The following is a 14,077-nucleotide window of genomic DNA, read 5'->3' as shown; positions in this document are numbered from 1 at the left end:
ATCTGGAAGTGGGTGCACAACACAAAATATTTGGGAGTCTCAATTCAGTGGTAGATGCTCAGAGACTGCATGTGAATATCCTGTTTTTGGAAGTTTGTAATTCTTTTGTTTTGCAGTTTTGAATTCACTCGTCATTGCAAGTTTCTTGGAGACGAACCTGTGCAAGTGGTGTGACTATACTAACCCAATATGCGAGGACAAAGTGTGTTACAGCAATTGTACACTGAACTCCTACTGTGTGAGCTCAGAGGAAATATGTGTGGCCATATGGTAAGTGTTAATTGTAGTCTTAGGTTTGGTGAACAGTGTGCCTTTTGTCTGACTAATCTGAAATTATGGTGAACTGTCATTTTCCATAAATGCAAACTTAACCATAAATTTTTACTGCTGTTGCAAGACACACCCCCAAGGGTTTTGTTCTTTAGCAGCCCAAAGGCTTTTATCTAAGTCAACATTACTTTTTTTATTGTTGTTGTGATTGGCTTATGATGAAGCCCTGCTATTCAAGTGGTTACCATTTTCTGAAATATTAAAGTAGCTGCTTTCTCCAGAATATTATTTACATTAGAAACTGAAGACTACAGTAGGATGTTTTAAAGAGGCCCATTGTCCCCACTAGTATTCATTAATCACATGTTAAATTTGGTTTCTGAACCTCCTGTTATCTGAAGATGAAACAAAAAACGTTAACAGTAATTACTTGCTGCTGACTAAAATGTTCCATTGTATCAAAGTGTTTCAAATGAGATAATGGTCTCCTGCTCAGTTAGTTGTTTCAGAACACATGCAAATTCTTAATATGGAAAGAAAAGCTCTTAAGAATTAACAATTATATGAATTTGTATTGAATAACAGCAGCTAAAGGTATTTTCTGAATTCAATTTTCTCAGTAGTATTGGCAACATTTGCAGAGTAGTGGTCATGCAGAACACAGAGATCCAGTTGCACTCTGTGGTGACATCAGAAAGGGTAGAGACCAGTGAGGAGAAAGATCAGCAGCATTTCACTCCTGGGTTTAAACCTGTATTGCTGTGAGATAATGGGTGAATATTCTCAGGAAAGCTTTACAAATTGTGAATGGTTGTACAAGTAACTGAGTTGAAGTGAAGGGCAAAGCCAAGGTGTAGGGGATTTTCCATATTTTCATTTTTTTTTATACATAAATGTTTTGGTTATTTTCTGTAAGTGTAATGAAAAATGCTATGATGCTGGAGGAACTCAGCAGGCCAGGCAGCATCCGTGGAGAAAAGCAGGCGGTCAGTGTTTCGGGTCAGGACCCTTCTTCGGGACTGAAGATAGGAAAAGGGGAAGCCCAATATGCAGGAGGGAAAAGCAGAGCAGTGATAGGTGGACAAAAGATGGGAGACGGGGTGGGCACAGGGTGGTGATAGGTAGGTGCAGGTAAGAGATAGTGATAGGCAGGTGTGGGGGAGGAGGGGAGAGCAGATCCATCAGGGGATGGGTCAAAGGTAAGGAGAGAAAGGAAAAAAAAGGGGTAGAGAAAAGAGAGATAAGCTAGCAAAGTGAAGAGAAGAAGCGTGGTGTGGGGGTAGGGGTTGTGGGGAAGGGGTGTGGGGATTACTTAAAGTGGGAGAATTCAATGTTCATGCTGTTAGGCTGCAAGGTTCTAAGACAGAAAATGAGGTGCTGTTCCTCCAGTTTGCACTTGGAATTCTCCTGGCAGTGGAGGACGCCGAGGACAGACATATCTGTGATAGTGTGGGAGGGGGAGTTAAAGTGACTGGCAACGGGGAGATGCAGATCGCAGTTACGGACAGAGCGCGGGTGTTCTGAGAAATGGTCACCTAGTCTGCGATTTGGTCTCACCAATGTAGAGGAGGCCACACTTGGAGCACCGAATGCAGTAGATGATGTTAAGGGAGGTGCAGGTGAATCTCTGTCTCATCTGAAAGGACTGTTCGGGTCCCTGGATGGAGGTGGTGTAGGGGCAGGTGTTGCACCTATGGCGGGGGGCAGTGGAAAGTTCCCAGGGTGGCACGGGATGGGTGGGTGGGGGGGGGGGAGAAGGAATGAACTAGGGAGTCGTGGAGTGAGCAGTCCCTGAAAAAGGCAGAAAGGGGTGGGGAGGGGTGGTAGTGGGGTCCTGTTGGAGATGGCAGAAGTGGCGGAGAATGATGTGTTGGATACGTAGGCTGGTGGGATGAAATCTGAGGACAAGGATATTCTTTTCTTTAGGTTTGCATATGAGAGAAGCTGAATCATTGCTGTGAACTTTCCAATTCTTATTTACATGATATAAACTTCTGCCTTTTCTCATAGGAGGAAGAACAATGAATCCACAAGTGTTCAAACTATGTGTCACTATCCACACCTACCAGTGGAGGACATAATAATCACAACTTACAATACAACAGTTTGCATCATGACTGAACAGCCTGTTGGGAAAGGGATGGTGTATGTCTGCGGCTGTACCAATGAACAGGAATGTAATGATAAACTTATTTTTGAAGCTGAACTAAATGGTGAGTTTTCTTTCTTTGAAAGAATCTTTTCTGACTACTATTTTTCATACAATGCATTTATCTTTCTCTTATCCCACACCAACTTTTGCAACTAGAAAACTAATAAATTCCTGCAAGATAACTGACAAATGAGCAACTGAGGGAAACATTACGTTATTTGTTAATTTTGTAAATCCTATATAGTCATTTTACCAAGATTTAAATGAAGGTATGTAAAATGTAAGCTGTGTGTAAATGCAGGATAATTTCCTGTTGTGTAATATACATTTAAAACAACTGGAACCAACAAAATTAAAGTATTTCAAGGCTCCTTGCATGAGCATTATTAAACAAAATTGACTGAGCTTTATAAACAAATGTTAGGGCTAATAAGATAAGGAATGTATTAAAGGAGGAATAAGTGTGCAGAAGAAACAAATGAGGGAGGATCATGGCAGCTAAAAAGCACAGCCAACCAAGGTGAAGTGACTAAATTCAGGGATGTTCAAGAGGCCAGAGTTGGGTGAGCACGGAAATCTTTGGAGGGTTGTAAAACTAGAGGGAATACAGAGAATAAAATTCTCATTCATGTTTACATACAAGATGAGAATTTAAAAAATAAGTAATTGTTAACCAGGAGCCAGTCTGCACAGGGCTGTTGACTGAGTGGAAAAGGGCAAGATCAGACATTAGCAACAGAACTTCCTAAAGTCTACTCAGGGCCAAGAGTTTATGAAAAGACAAACTCAGAGTTTTACTGTAAGTTAAATGTTGACATTTTCTTCCTCTCAAGCCATTGCCCCAAACTTGCATATGAAAATATTGATACACCATATAAGGAAATCCTTCGTATGAGTTTAGAATTCACAAAGGAAAGAGAACAAAGACTTCTCTCATTTCACTCCCCTCCTCTAACTGCATGCCATTAATGTCAAATTTTGTCCACGCACAATATTTTTCATTCATCATACAGCTTTTTTTAACTATTTTTCTAAACTTGTATCCTAGGATATTGTTTATATATTCTCCAGCATTTGTTTAAACAGTTAGCATGGTTAATGAATCATTTTACTTACCACATGTGGATGCAAAAATTAAATACAGCCCATTTCTTTAGACTGTGTAATAGCCAATAGATACCTTTGTTTTTTAAGTGGTCATGGACTCTTGTAGAACTTCAAATTTTGAAGCGTCAGTACTCTTGAAGTAACATGCAGTCAAGCATTGTAAATGTAAATGCAACTTGTGTCTAAGAAGGAATAGCTGCATAATCCACTGTTAATTGGAGAGTCCATTCTAAACATTTAGCTGAGAAATAAAACAAAATGGAACAAACTCCTTAAGAATGATTGATGGAATAATAAACTGGAGCACCAACATATGATGACATGGAGTGTTGCACAATATATTTTTAGTCACCATCTCCACACTACTGAGTTTCCAATAAAAATGTAATTTCTCTTAGCGTATTTCCAATAATAAAAAAGGAAATCAGACCTCTGCAAATGAAAATCAAGAACTGTAAGTACAGGAAATAAAAACAGAAAATGCTGGAAAATCTCAGCAAGTCAGGCAGCATCTGTGGAAAGAGATTTATCATTTTCAGGTCTGGGAGCTCTGTAACACTTCCCAGTTGCAAACAATACTATTAAAGGGTTTAGAACTAAATCAGACACATTGTGATGAGATCTAATTGGTGATAATGATACTAACTTAAAATATAGGAGGTCTTTATGCACCAAAATAGTGCTGACCTACAGGGCACAAATCCTTTTATTCCAAAACAGGTGTGAAATGTCATTGTCAATAAACCAACAAATTTGCTTCTGTCTCTTCAGAGATCCACATAAAATTCTATTCAGTTACTGAAACATTCTTGCTGTCAGAATTGAGAAGTGTTTTTAGAATATTTTCTCTTTTTTTCACTAGGTAGAAATAAAAAATAAACAAAAGTGATGTTTTTCTCTAATAGGCTCTTATGATTTTTGCAAACAGTAAACTGTGATGGTACCCCTGTGATATGGCATAACAATATGATTTCTTGCACAGAAACAAATCCCAATGTACATACTTAGCAGGATAGCGTGACGCTATCACAGCACCAGCGACCGGGGTTCGATTCCCATCGCTGTCTGTAAGGAGTTTGTACATTCTCCCGTGTCTGCGTGGGTTTCCTCCGGGTGCTCTGGTTTCCTCCCACATTGCAAAGACGTACGGGTAGGTTAATTTGGGTTTAAAATGGGCGGCGCGGACTCGTTGGGCCGGAAGGGCCTGTTACCACGCTGCAAATAAAATTAAAAATTTTTTTTTAATTTAAATAACTGAAGATATTCCAGTATTGAAAATTAGGCATTCAAAATGTCAATGTTTGACAGTCCCTTGATGATCTCAATAAAATTATGTGCAACACTCCATGGTCTTATGTCAGGTACAGAATTCATGAATGCTGTGCATCGTTTACCTATGATTTTATACTTTAGGATTATTGTACAAGGTTATTTCTGGAATTTTGTTCTTTCTCAAAGTATATTGAAATCCCATTACTAGTGTAAAAAGGTTCTTAGAAATTAGATTTCACTCATTTTTGTAGTAACAAGTTGGTATTTAGCCCTAAGGCCCAATTGGGACACCTTCTAAATTGGTGATAGTTAACTCTAAAAAAAATTTCAAGGAGAATTTGCTTCCCTCTTCCTTTGATAAAACACCGCCTGTGCATTTCTTGACAGCAGTTATACACGGAGCTTGCAACTGCTGCGTCATTTCTTCACTGAGCACTGGGAAGCAAGATGGCTTAAAGTACTCTCCATGGGGATGGTGAGAGGAGGTCTGTGTGACTTGAGTGTCTGTTGCCACATCCCACTCCTCCAACCTGCATTCCCACCACAGCCATTGGTGCAGAGCCTTTCAGTTACTTGTATAAATACAAGTCACTGCAAGGTACAGACTTGTAAAAATATTGCAATCTCTGATTATATTGACAAGGTACTGTGAGACCCAGCAATGACATTTGCAATGAACTGTGCAGTAAAACCTCTGCAGAGAGCAAAACATTTGTCTCGCACAACACAGTAATTCATATGGGCTTGATGGCTTGCTGCAAAGTTTTCTCCTTTTACGGTGAATTTTTAAATCCAGTTTCTGTCAGACTGGATAATTGATCACAATGCACCCTGATGATGTCAATTTGTGCATGAATGATGCTTCACAAATGGGCTTTTTGCAATCAGAAGTGCCCAGCCCAATTTCCCAGTGGGCAGGATGTCCACCAGAAGACATAGAGACTTACAGTACAGATCAAGGCCACTTGGCCCACCATGTCTGTGCTGGGCAGAAAGAGCTGGAAGGATTAGTTTCCAGCTCTTGTCTATAGTCTTATAGATTATAGCACACGCTGATCCAGGAGCTTTTTAAATGCAGTGAAGGTTTCTGCCTTCACCACACTTTCAGGAAATGAGCTCCAAGCTCCTTTTATTCTTTGGCTGCAGCTCCAAGCAGATCTCCAAGTAGTCAATGTTCATCATCATCATTTTCTTATGGAGTTTCCATTTTGTGAAGCCTTATCTAGAAAGTTATGCATCACATGCCTTTAAGAACAAGTCATTTAGCAGAGCACAGAATTTACCAGGCTTCTTACTTTTTTCTCTCCAATCACAACCCCAACCATCATCCAAAACACTGAAGCTCAAAGTTCCCTCCAGGGCCAAAAAAGGTCGCTGGTCAAAAAACAAAATGATATTTCACCTCATAGTAACACCATCCTGGCAAATCACAGGATGAAGAAAGGAAAGTAAAGACTATCAGTGAATAAGCTAACAATATGAATTCTGTAAACAGCTAAGCTCAGATGTTACATGGGTTAGGTGATGTTGAGATAAACAAAGATTATGTTAAATGTTTGCTTTTGTTCTTATTACTTTTGTTCCTTCTGGGAAGTACTAAAAGTGATGGTGCTCTATTGAACCAGAGGCAAAATTTCATTCCAACCATTTAATTCATAGGGATCACATATGATAAAACATGTACTAAACAAATCTTAATCATGATTTGTACATAAAATAGGGCACTCCAATTTCTAGGTTATTGTGCTTCATTTCAATGATAACAGTTTTTCTTCTTGTTCCAGACTATCCCATACCACAAAACAATGAAGTCATTCCTGTAGCTGTATTGAGCCTTCTTCCACCTATCCTTATCGCTTTCATGATAACAATGGCATTTTATCTGTTTCGCACTCGACAACAAAGAAAAGTGACCAAAGAGTGGCCAGAGGTAGAACACCGAAACCTGACTAGGACCGTTGACAGAAAGTCTGGCGAGTACGAGGGTAAATGCTCTGTGGAGACTGATGATGGTCATTCTGACATCAGTGCAACATGTGCCAACAATATCAATCATAATACCGAACTGTTGCCCATTGAACTGGATGGCATAGTTGGGAAAGGTAGATTTGCAGAAGTATGGAGAGCAAAGCTCAAACATAGCACTTCAGGGCAATATGAGACCGTTGCAGTGAAAATCTTTCCTTGTGAAGAATACATGTCATGGAGGAGTGAAAAAAAGATTTTTTCGGATGTTGATCTCAAACATGAGAGTGTGCTTCAGTTCCTTACAGCTGAGGAGAGAGGAAGGGGAATAGAAAAGCAATACTGGCTTATTACGCCTATCACAGCATGGGAATCTACAGACTTCCTCACTAATCACATTCTGACCTGGACAGAGATGTATGTGATGACAGGATCCCTGGTAAATGGGATTGCTCATCTCCATAGTGATTATACCACTTGTGGAACCCCAAAGATTCCTATATCTCACAGAGACATAAAGAGCACAAATGTACTAGTTAGCAACAAAAGGAATGCATATTGTGTGACTTTGGGCTGGCACTGAGGCTTGACCCATCTCTAACAGCTGATGACTTTGCTAATAGTGGCCAGGTGAGTCTCATATGACACTGGAATCAAAATAATGCACTGTAAGTGATAATCGTATACCACGTCAGTTCTAATATGACAAGGTGACAACTATTAAATAAAACAGCAGAAAAGGCATGTTGAAAATTATTTTATTGCTATGTATTCAATTCCAAAAGCTATTTATGCACAATGCAGCAGATGCACAAAATCAAGCATAAGACTGAATTTGTATCCCCTTTTTATATTTTTGCTTGTTTTACATTGTAGGCACATTGAAGTTTACACTTGCATGTAATAATAGGGCAGTGCCTAATCTCTGGAAAATGTGATATTGTGGATTTATCTGGTACGGACGTTCCCCATGTCAAGCTATATGCCAAAAGCTCTGTAGGCAAAATAAAAAATTCAGTGCTTCAGTTAATGAGGTATACTTTGGTACCATTATTGCGTTGCAGTCATAATTCTTACTGACTATCACCGTTCCTTCTCTCCCTGAAATAATTATTTTTGCTTGCCTACGATGTTACATCAACCAAAAGGCCATTTTATATATAAGCCTAGAAAAGAGATAAAATTTTATTCCATTATCAAAGGCACCACGATACACCTTGATTCTGTCTTAATGTATTTTCCTCATACATATACCATTCAAGAATTGATACCAGAAATAGGGACCTTGGTTGATTTTGGCCCACGATTAGCACATTGATATTGGTTTCCTTCAATGTTTTCATTTTGTTCACTCACAATAAATTAAATCTGACTTACTGTCACAGGAAATAATTGGTAATTGGTTTATTTTTGTCACGTGTACTGAGATACAGTGAAATGCTTTTGTTTGCATGCCATCCAGACAGATCATTCTATACATATGTACATCGACGTACTACAAAAGGAAAAACAATAACAGAATGCAGAATATAGTGTTACAGGACAGAGAAAGTGCAGTGCAGGTAGACAAATAAGGTGCAAGGGCCATGACAAGGTAGATTGAGAGATCAAGAGTTCATCTTTATCGTACAAGAGGTCTATTCAAGAGTCTTATAACAGTGGGATAGAAGCTGTCCTTGAACCTGGTAATACGTGTTCTCAAGCTTTTGTATCCTCTGCCTGGTGGAAGGGGGGAGAAGAGTGAATGACCGGGCTGGGAGGGGTCTTTGATTATGTTGATAGTGGGAAGTGTAGACAGAGTCAATGGAGGAGAGGCTGGTTGTGTTCACAACTGGGCTGTGTTCACAACTCTCTACAATTTCTTGTGGTCTTGGGCAGAGCAGTTGCTATACCAAGCTGTGATGAATCCAGATAGGATACTTTCTATCCCATAAATTAAAGATATTTCCCTTAAAAATGCTTCAATATCTATATTAGTAGAATAAGGATAAATTAATTGAAAACCCTTTTGCTAACAAATGAAGAGAATTACTGCTCCAATATTAAAGCTTTTTTCTCCAATATCCCAGTGTGTAAGCTGAAAACAATAAAATAATGGGCCAAGGCTGTGGGAATGGAAATTCCCCAAAGCTTCCTGAAGCTTAAAGGGGTAAACATATGGAAGTAATGGAAATATCTTAGTTCACAAAAACAGTCAAATGTGCCAATCTCATAAATGTAATCAGCTGAATTATATCTATTGTGTCCATATCTAAGTGGAAAAAAAGCTAGCTAAATAATGTACACATCTTTAAAGGAACCTGGAAAAGGAGACAGCTGTTGCAATATTAGTTCCGACTGTGATGGAACAATTAATCAACTGCAAAGTGTATTTTTTGTATATTTCTGTATTCACGATTAGATTAAGATAAAGGGAAAAAGAAATGAATGAATGGATTAGAGAAGAGGGTAGGTAAATGAATGGAATTGTATGCTTCCAACAATAGTAAATTGCCCAACATGGACTAGTTGGGCTGAATGTCCTTTCTCCATGTTGCAGTTCCCATGTGTTTCCATGAAATAAGCAGCCACAATTTTCCCACGCACAATATCTGTTCTAACTTATTTTACATGCACACAAGATATGACACTTATACTGGATAGTTGTTAGAAACAAGAATGCTTACTCACGGATCCACAGTTGTAAATAGATTACCATCCCATGGTATGGGTATCTGAAACTAGAGGGCATAGGTTTAAGGTGAGAGGGAGAAGGTTCAATGGGGAACTGAGGGCCAAATATTTCACACCAAGAGTAGTTGGTATCTGGAATGAGGTGCCAGAAGAGGTGGTGGAGGCAGGAGCAGTAATAACATTTAAGAAGTGGCTAGTATTTAAATGAGGGAGGCACAGAAGGATATGGAATTATTGCAGGCAAATAGGATTAGTAATAGGTAGGCAAGATCGTCAGCATAGACACAGTGGGCTGAAGGGCCTGTTTCTATGTTGTACAATTCTGTGACCATGACTCTGTTACATTAATCAGAGATCTGAAGTGAACCTTCCTCAAAATTGTATTTGAAAGCCAAGCAAAGGCACTCACTTTGGATCTCTGCCATTCCTATATTCTTCCTGAGATTTTCTTTATTCTGTCTAATCAGCTCTATTCCTTGTTTACAATGACAACTTGAAGTGATTTAAATCCTTTAATGTAGAAAAATGCCTAAAGGCCCTTTAGAGAGGAATAATTTTTGAAAGTGGACCAAGCCAAAGAATGAAATATTAGGAGGGGTGACGAATGACTTGATTGTAAAGATATATTTTAAGGAAAGTCTTAAAGAGAGACTGGAAAATGAAGAAGCAGAGAAGCTTAGAAAAGGAACTCCGGAGTAGGATACCTAGATAGCTGAAGGCATGGTGAAGCAACGAGTGTGCAAGGTTGGAATCTGAGAAACGGCTGGTTTGGGGATGTTGTAAGGCCAGGGGCAGTTGGGAATAGGGAGAGAATAGTCTATGAAAGTATGTCAATGCATAAATGAACACTTCAAATTTCAGGAATGAAAGCCAGTTCCTTTTCATTTAGTTAAATGATACTGGTGACCAAGTACTCCTCTCATTCTATCTTTTCGAGGTTAATCCTGATCTTGATTCCCCAAGATATTGTTCATTATCTGCTGGATCATTATTGTTTTAGCTCTAAATATATCATAGGCTTTTTTTATCTTTATTTTTCAATTCCCTAGTTGTCTGAACACTACTATTTTTGTAACAACTCAATGTATTTGTTATATAGATGTCTGGTTTGTATCCCAACAATCTAATGCCTGAAAAAAATTTCTCTTGTTTTTCCAGAATTTCATCTGCCAGTTTTCTGTTTCACTTTTTCTGGGATAGTTCCCTGTTTAACTTCTTGAACTTGCCTTTTTTTAATTAAGTGCTTTGGAATGTTTCCTCTCCTTTTCAGTTCAGATATACGCCAGTTGTCATGTTGAGATATGAATTCACAACCACTGTCTATTATCTTAACCCTTTCCCCCATGGTACCCTTCTGTCACAGACTGACTTCACTATCCCAGGAATTAATGTTTAAATTTATTATATGTCCCCTAACTAGCTGAGAAGGTAGGAGCAGGCCTTCACCTAGAGCAATAGTTGGGTTCACACTAAATGTATTCATGCACACTGTAATTCATAATATAAGATGCTAATGGGATTCAACAAGATCTCTAACATCTCTAACTTGCAATAGTTTGTTAGCAACTGGTTTTGCTTTTACAATGAGTACTATGCATTATATTATATTTATATCACAGAAAAAGACAGTCTAATGCAATGGCTGCAAGCTGGTGTTTATATTCCACAAAATACTCTTCCTGTCCTTCTACCCCAATCAATCATTGAAAGTTTATGACACAGAGGAACCCATTTGGTCTATCATGTCAGTATCATTTGAATCCAATTTCACTGCAGCTTCTAACACTTGGTCTGCAGCCCCACAAATCCTGACCCTTTAGGAACATGTCCAAATACCATTTACATGTGATCTTGGCTTCCAGGTAGTGAGTTTCCCTTGCCTCTCTTCTAAACCTGTTACCGATTACTCTAAACTTATGCCCTATGGTTTTTGACCCATCTGCTAAAGAATACATGTCCTTTCTATTCACTCTATCTTGGCTCCTCAGTTTTATACACCTCTGTTAGGCCTCCCCTCAGCTTCCTCTGTTCCAAGAAAAATCACCCCAGCCTATCCAATCTTTCCACATAGTTACAATTTTCCTATCCTGGCAACATCCAAATGAATTTCTTCTGTGCACAGTGCAATCACAACTTTCTTGTAATGTGGTGACCAGAATGGTAAGCAGAACTCAAAGAGTGGCCTAACTAGTGTTGGACACAATTCTCATGTAATCTTCCTGCTCTTACATTTTATGTCTTATCTAAAAAGGCAAACACACCTTACGACCTTTTAATGAACTTGTTTACCTGTCCTGTTAACATTGAGGTTGTACACTCCAATATTCCTTTGTTCCTCCACTCAGTATCCTACCATTTAAGACATATTCCCTTGCCTTGTTCCATCTCTCCAAAAGCCTCACATTTCCGTGGATTAAATTGCACTTTCCATTTTTCTGCCCAGCTTCCCATAGTCTACAGTTTTCCTCCTCATTCCCAAGCACACTACCAATGTTTGTTTCATCTGTAACCTTTTTCATGCCCCAAAGGTATTTAGGTTGTGTTCTGAACCCTGTGGGGTCTCAAAGGTAACAACATCCAGTCACAATATCACCTGTCCACTATTATGCTTTACTTCCTGCTATTGAGCCAATTTTGAATCCTTTTTGTCATGTGCTTTTGGGTTCCTTAGGATTTAACCAGCCTGCATTGCGGGACTTTAGAGTCATAGAGTTATAGAATGATACAGCACAGGAACAGGCCCATCTGTGCTGACCAAGTTGCCTAACTGAGCTAGTCCCATTTGCCTGCATTTGGTTCATATCCCTCTAAACCTTTGCTATTCATGTACCAAATACCTTTTAACCATCATAATTGTACTCATCTCTACCCACTTCCTATGGCAGCTCAATCCATATGCCCACCACTCTCTGTATGTGTGTGTGTATATGTGTATATATATATATATATATATATATGAAAAGTTGTCTCTCGGATCCCTTTTAAATCTTTCCCCTCTCAATTTAAATCAATGTCCTCTGGTTTTGGACTCCCCTACCCTGGGGAGAAGACTTTGGCTATTCACCTTATCTATGCCCCTCATGATTTTCTAAACTTCCATAAGGTCACCCTCAGCCTCCTAGGTTGCAGGGAAAAAAGTCCTAGCATCTCCAGCCTTTCCTTATAGCCCTAGCCCTCCAGTCTCGGTAACATCCTTATAAATCTTTTTTTGCACCCTCTCCAGTTTAATAACATCCTTCCTATCGCAGGGTGACCAGAACTGTACAGGGTACTCCAAATGTGCCCTTACCAAAGTCTTGTACAGCTGTAACATGACATCCCAACTCCTGTACTCGATATTCTGACTGATGAAGCAAGCGTGCCGAACACCTTCTTCACAACCTTGTCTACCTGTGTCGCCACTTTCAAGGAGCTATGTACCTGCACCCCTATCACACCCTCCAGAGCCTAACCCATTTACTGTGCAAGTCCTGTCTTACTATGCTCGTCTTACCAAAGTGCAACACCTCGCATTTATCTGAAATAAACTCCATCTGCCATTCCTCAGCCCACTGGCCCAGTCAATCAAGATCCCATTGTAATCTTAGATAACCTTCTTCACTATCCACTATATCATGAATCATAGTGTCATCTACAAACTTATGACCTTGTCAAAAGGCTTATATGAAATGCACTGGTCTCATCAACCTACCTTGTTACCTTCTCAAAGAATTTAATCGTTAGTCGGATATAACCCTCCCACACTAACTGTTCCTCTTAATCTATACTTTTTTTAAAATGAAACTTTATACTGTCCTTAAGAACGGATTCCAATAATTGGCCCACCACCAAAGTAAAAGTAACTGTCCTGAAACTACTTGGTTATCTCTTCCTTTGTAAAGAATGATACAATGTTAACAGACAACATATCAATTATTAACATACCCTGCTGCTCAGTTCTTCATCCCTTTAAATGCATCCATGCCACCTCAAATTAAATAGTATTGCTTCTGAAGAATAACAGCAGAATAATAACTGGACAATAATAACATAACAACAAGCTTGATGCACTGTCATTTTATCCTAGTTTTCAAAACAGCCATTACTAAATTTTTAAATGAAATTTTAAAATAAAGTTCAGTAAAGTTCAGAGCATTTCTTTGAAATAATACTTACATTTATTCATGCTCAAGTAATTATCAAAGTACAGAGCTCTTCCATTACTTGCATTTCAATACAACAGAAAATATCATATATATTGTTACTCTGAGACACAAATTGGTGTGATGAACTGCATTACATGCATAAACTATCATAATTACTTCCTACCATAACATTTTCTTAGTTAATTTTATTATGAGATTAAACAATTCTTCAACTGAAGAGTCATAAAATTGTTTAACATGGTTTAATCTTATTGAAGGCATTACGTAATCAGATTTGAAATTGCAGGATGTTGCCTGGGATGGAGCATTTCAGTTATGAGGAGAGACTGGATAGGCTGAGTTTGTTTTCCTTGGAGCAGAGGAGGCTGAGGGGAGACCTGATAGAGGGATACAAAATTATAAGGGGTATAGTTAAAGGTAGATAGTAGGGAATTATTCCCCACTGCAGAGTTGTCAAAAGCTAGAGGGGATTGGTTTAGGGTAAAGGATAATT

At 38.8% G+C, this 14,077-nt stretch overlaps 1 protein-coding gene across 1 annotated transcript in view; it reads left to right on the top strand.

The window, feature by feature from the left end:
* tgfbr2l (transforming growth factor beta receptor-like) overlaps positions 1-14,077 on the top strand; it is a 60,716-nt gene that overhangs the window by 25,702 nt on the left and 20,937 nt on the right. The window contains 4 exon segments of the mRNA XM_052028197.1: positions 117-270; positions 2,281-2,483; positions 6,586-7,311; positions 7,314-7,396. Of these exon segments, the coding sequence (XP_051884157.1) occupies positions 117-270; positions 2,281-2,483; positions 6,586-7,311; positions 7,314-7,396 (1,166 nt within the window).

This window comes from Pristis pectinata, chromosome 1 (assembly GCF_009764475.1).
Source record: "Pristis pectinata isolate sPriPec2 chromosome 1, sPriPec2.1.pri, whole genome shotgun sequence".
NCBI classification, from domain to species: Eukaryota; Metazoa; Chordata; class Chondrichthyes; order Rhinopristiformes; family Pristidae; genus Pristis; species Pristis pectinata.
The sequence above is the reverse complement of the archived record's forward strand: the minus strand, read 5'-3'. Positions and strand labels throughout refer to the sequence as shown.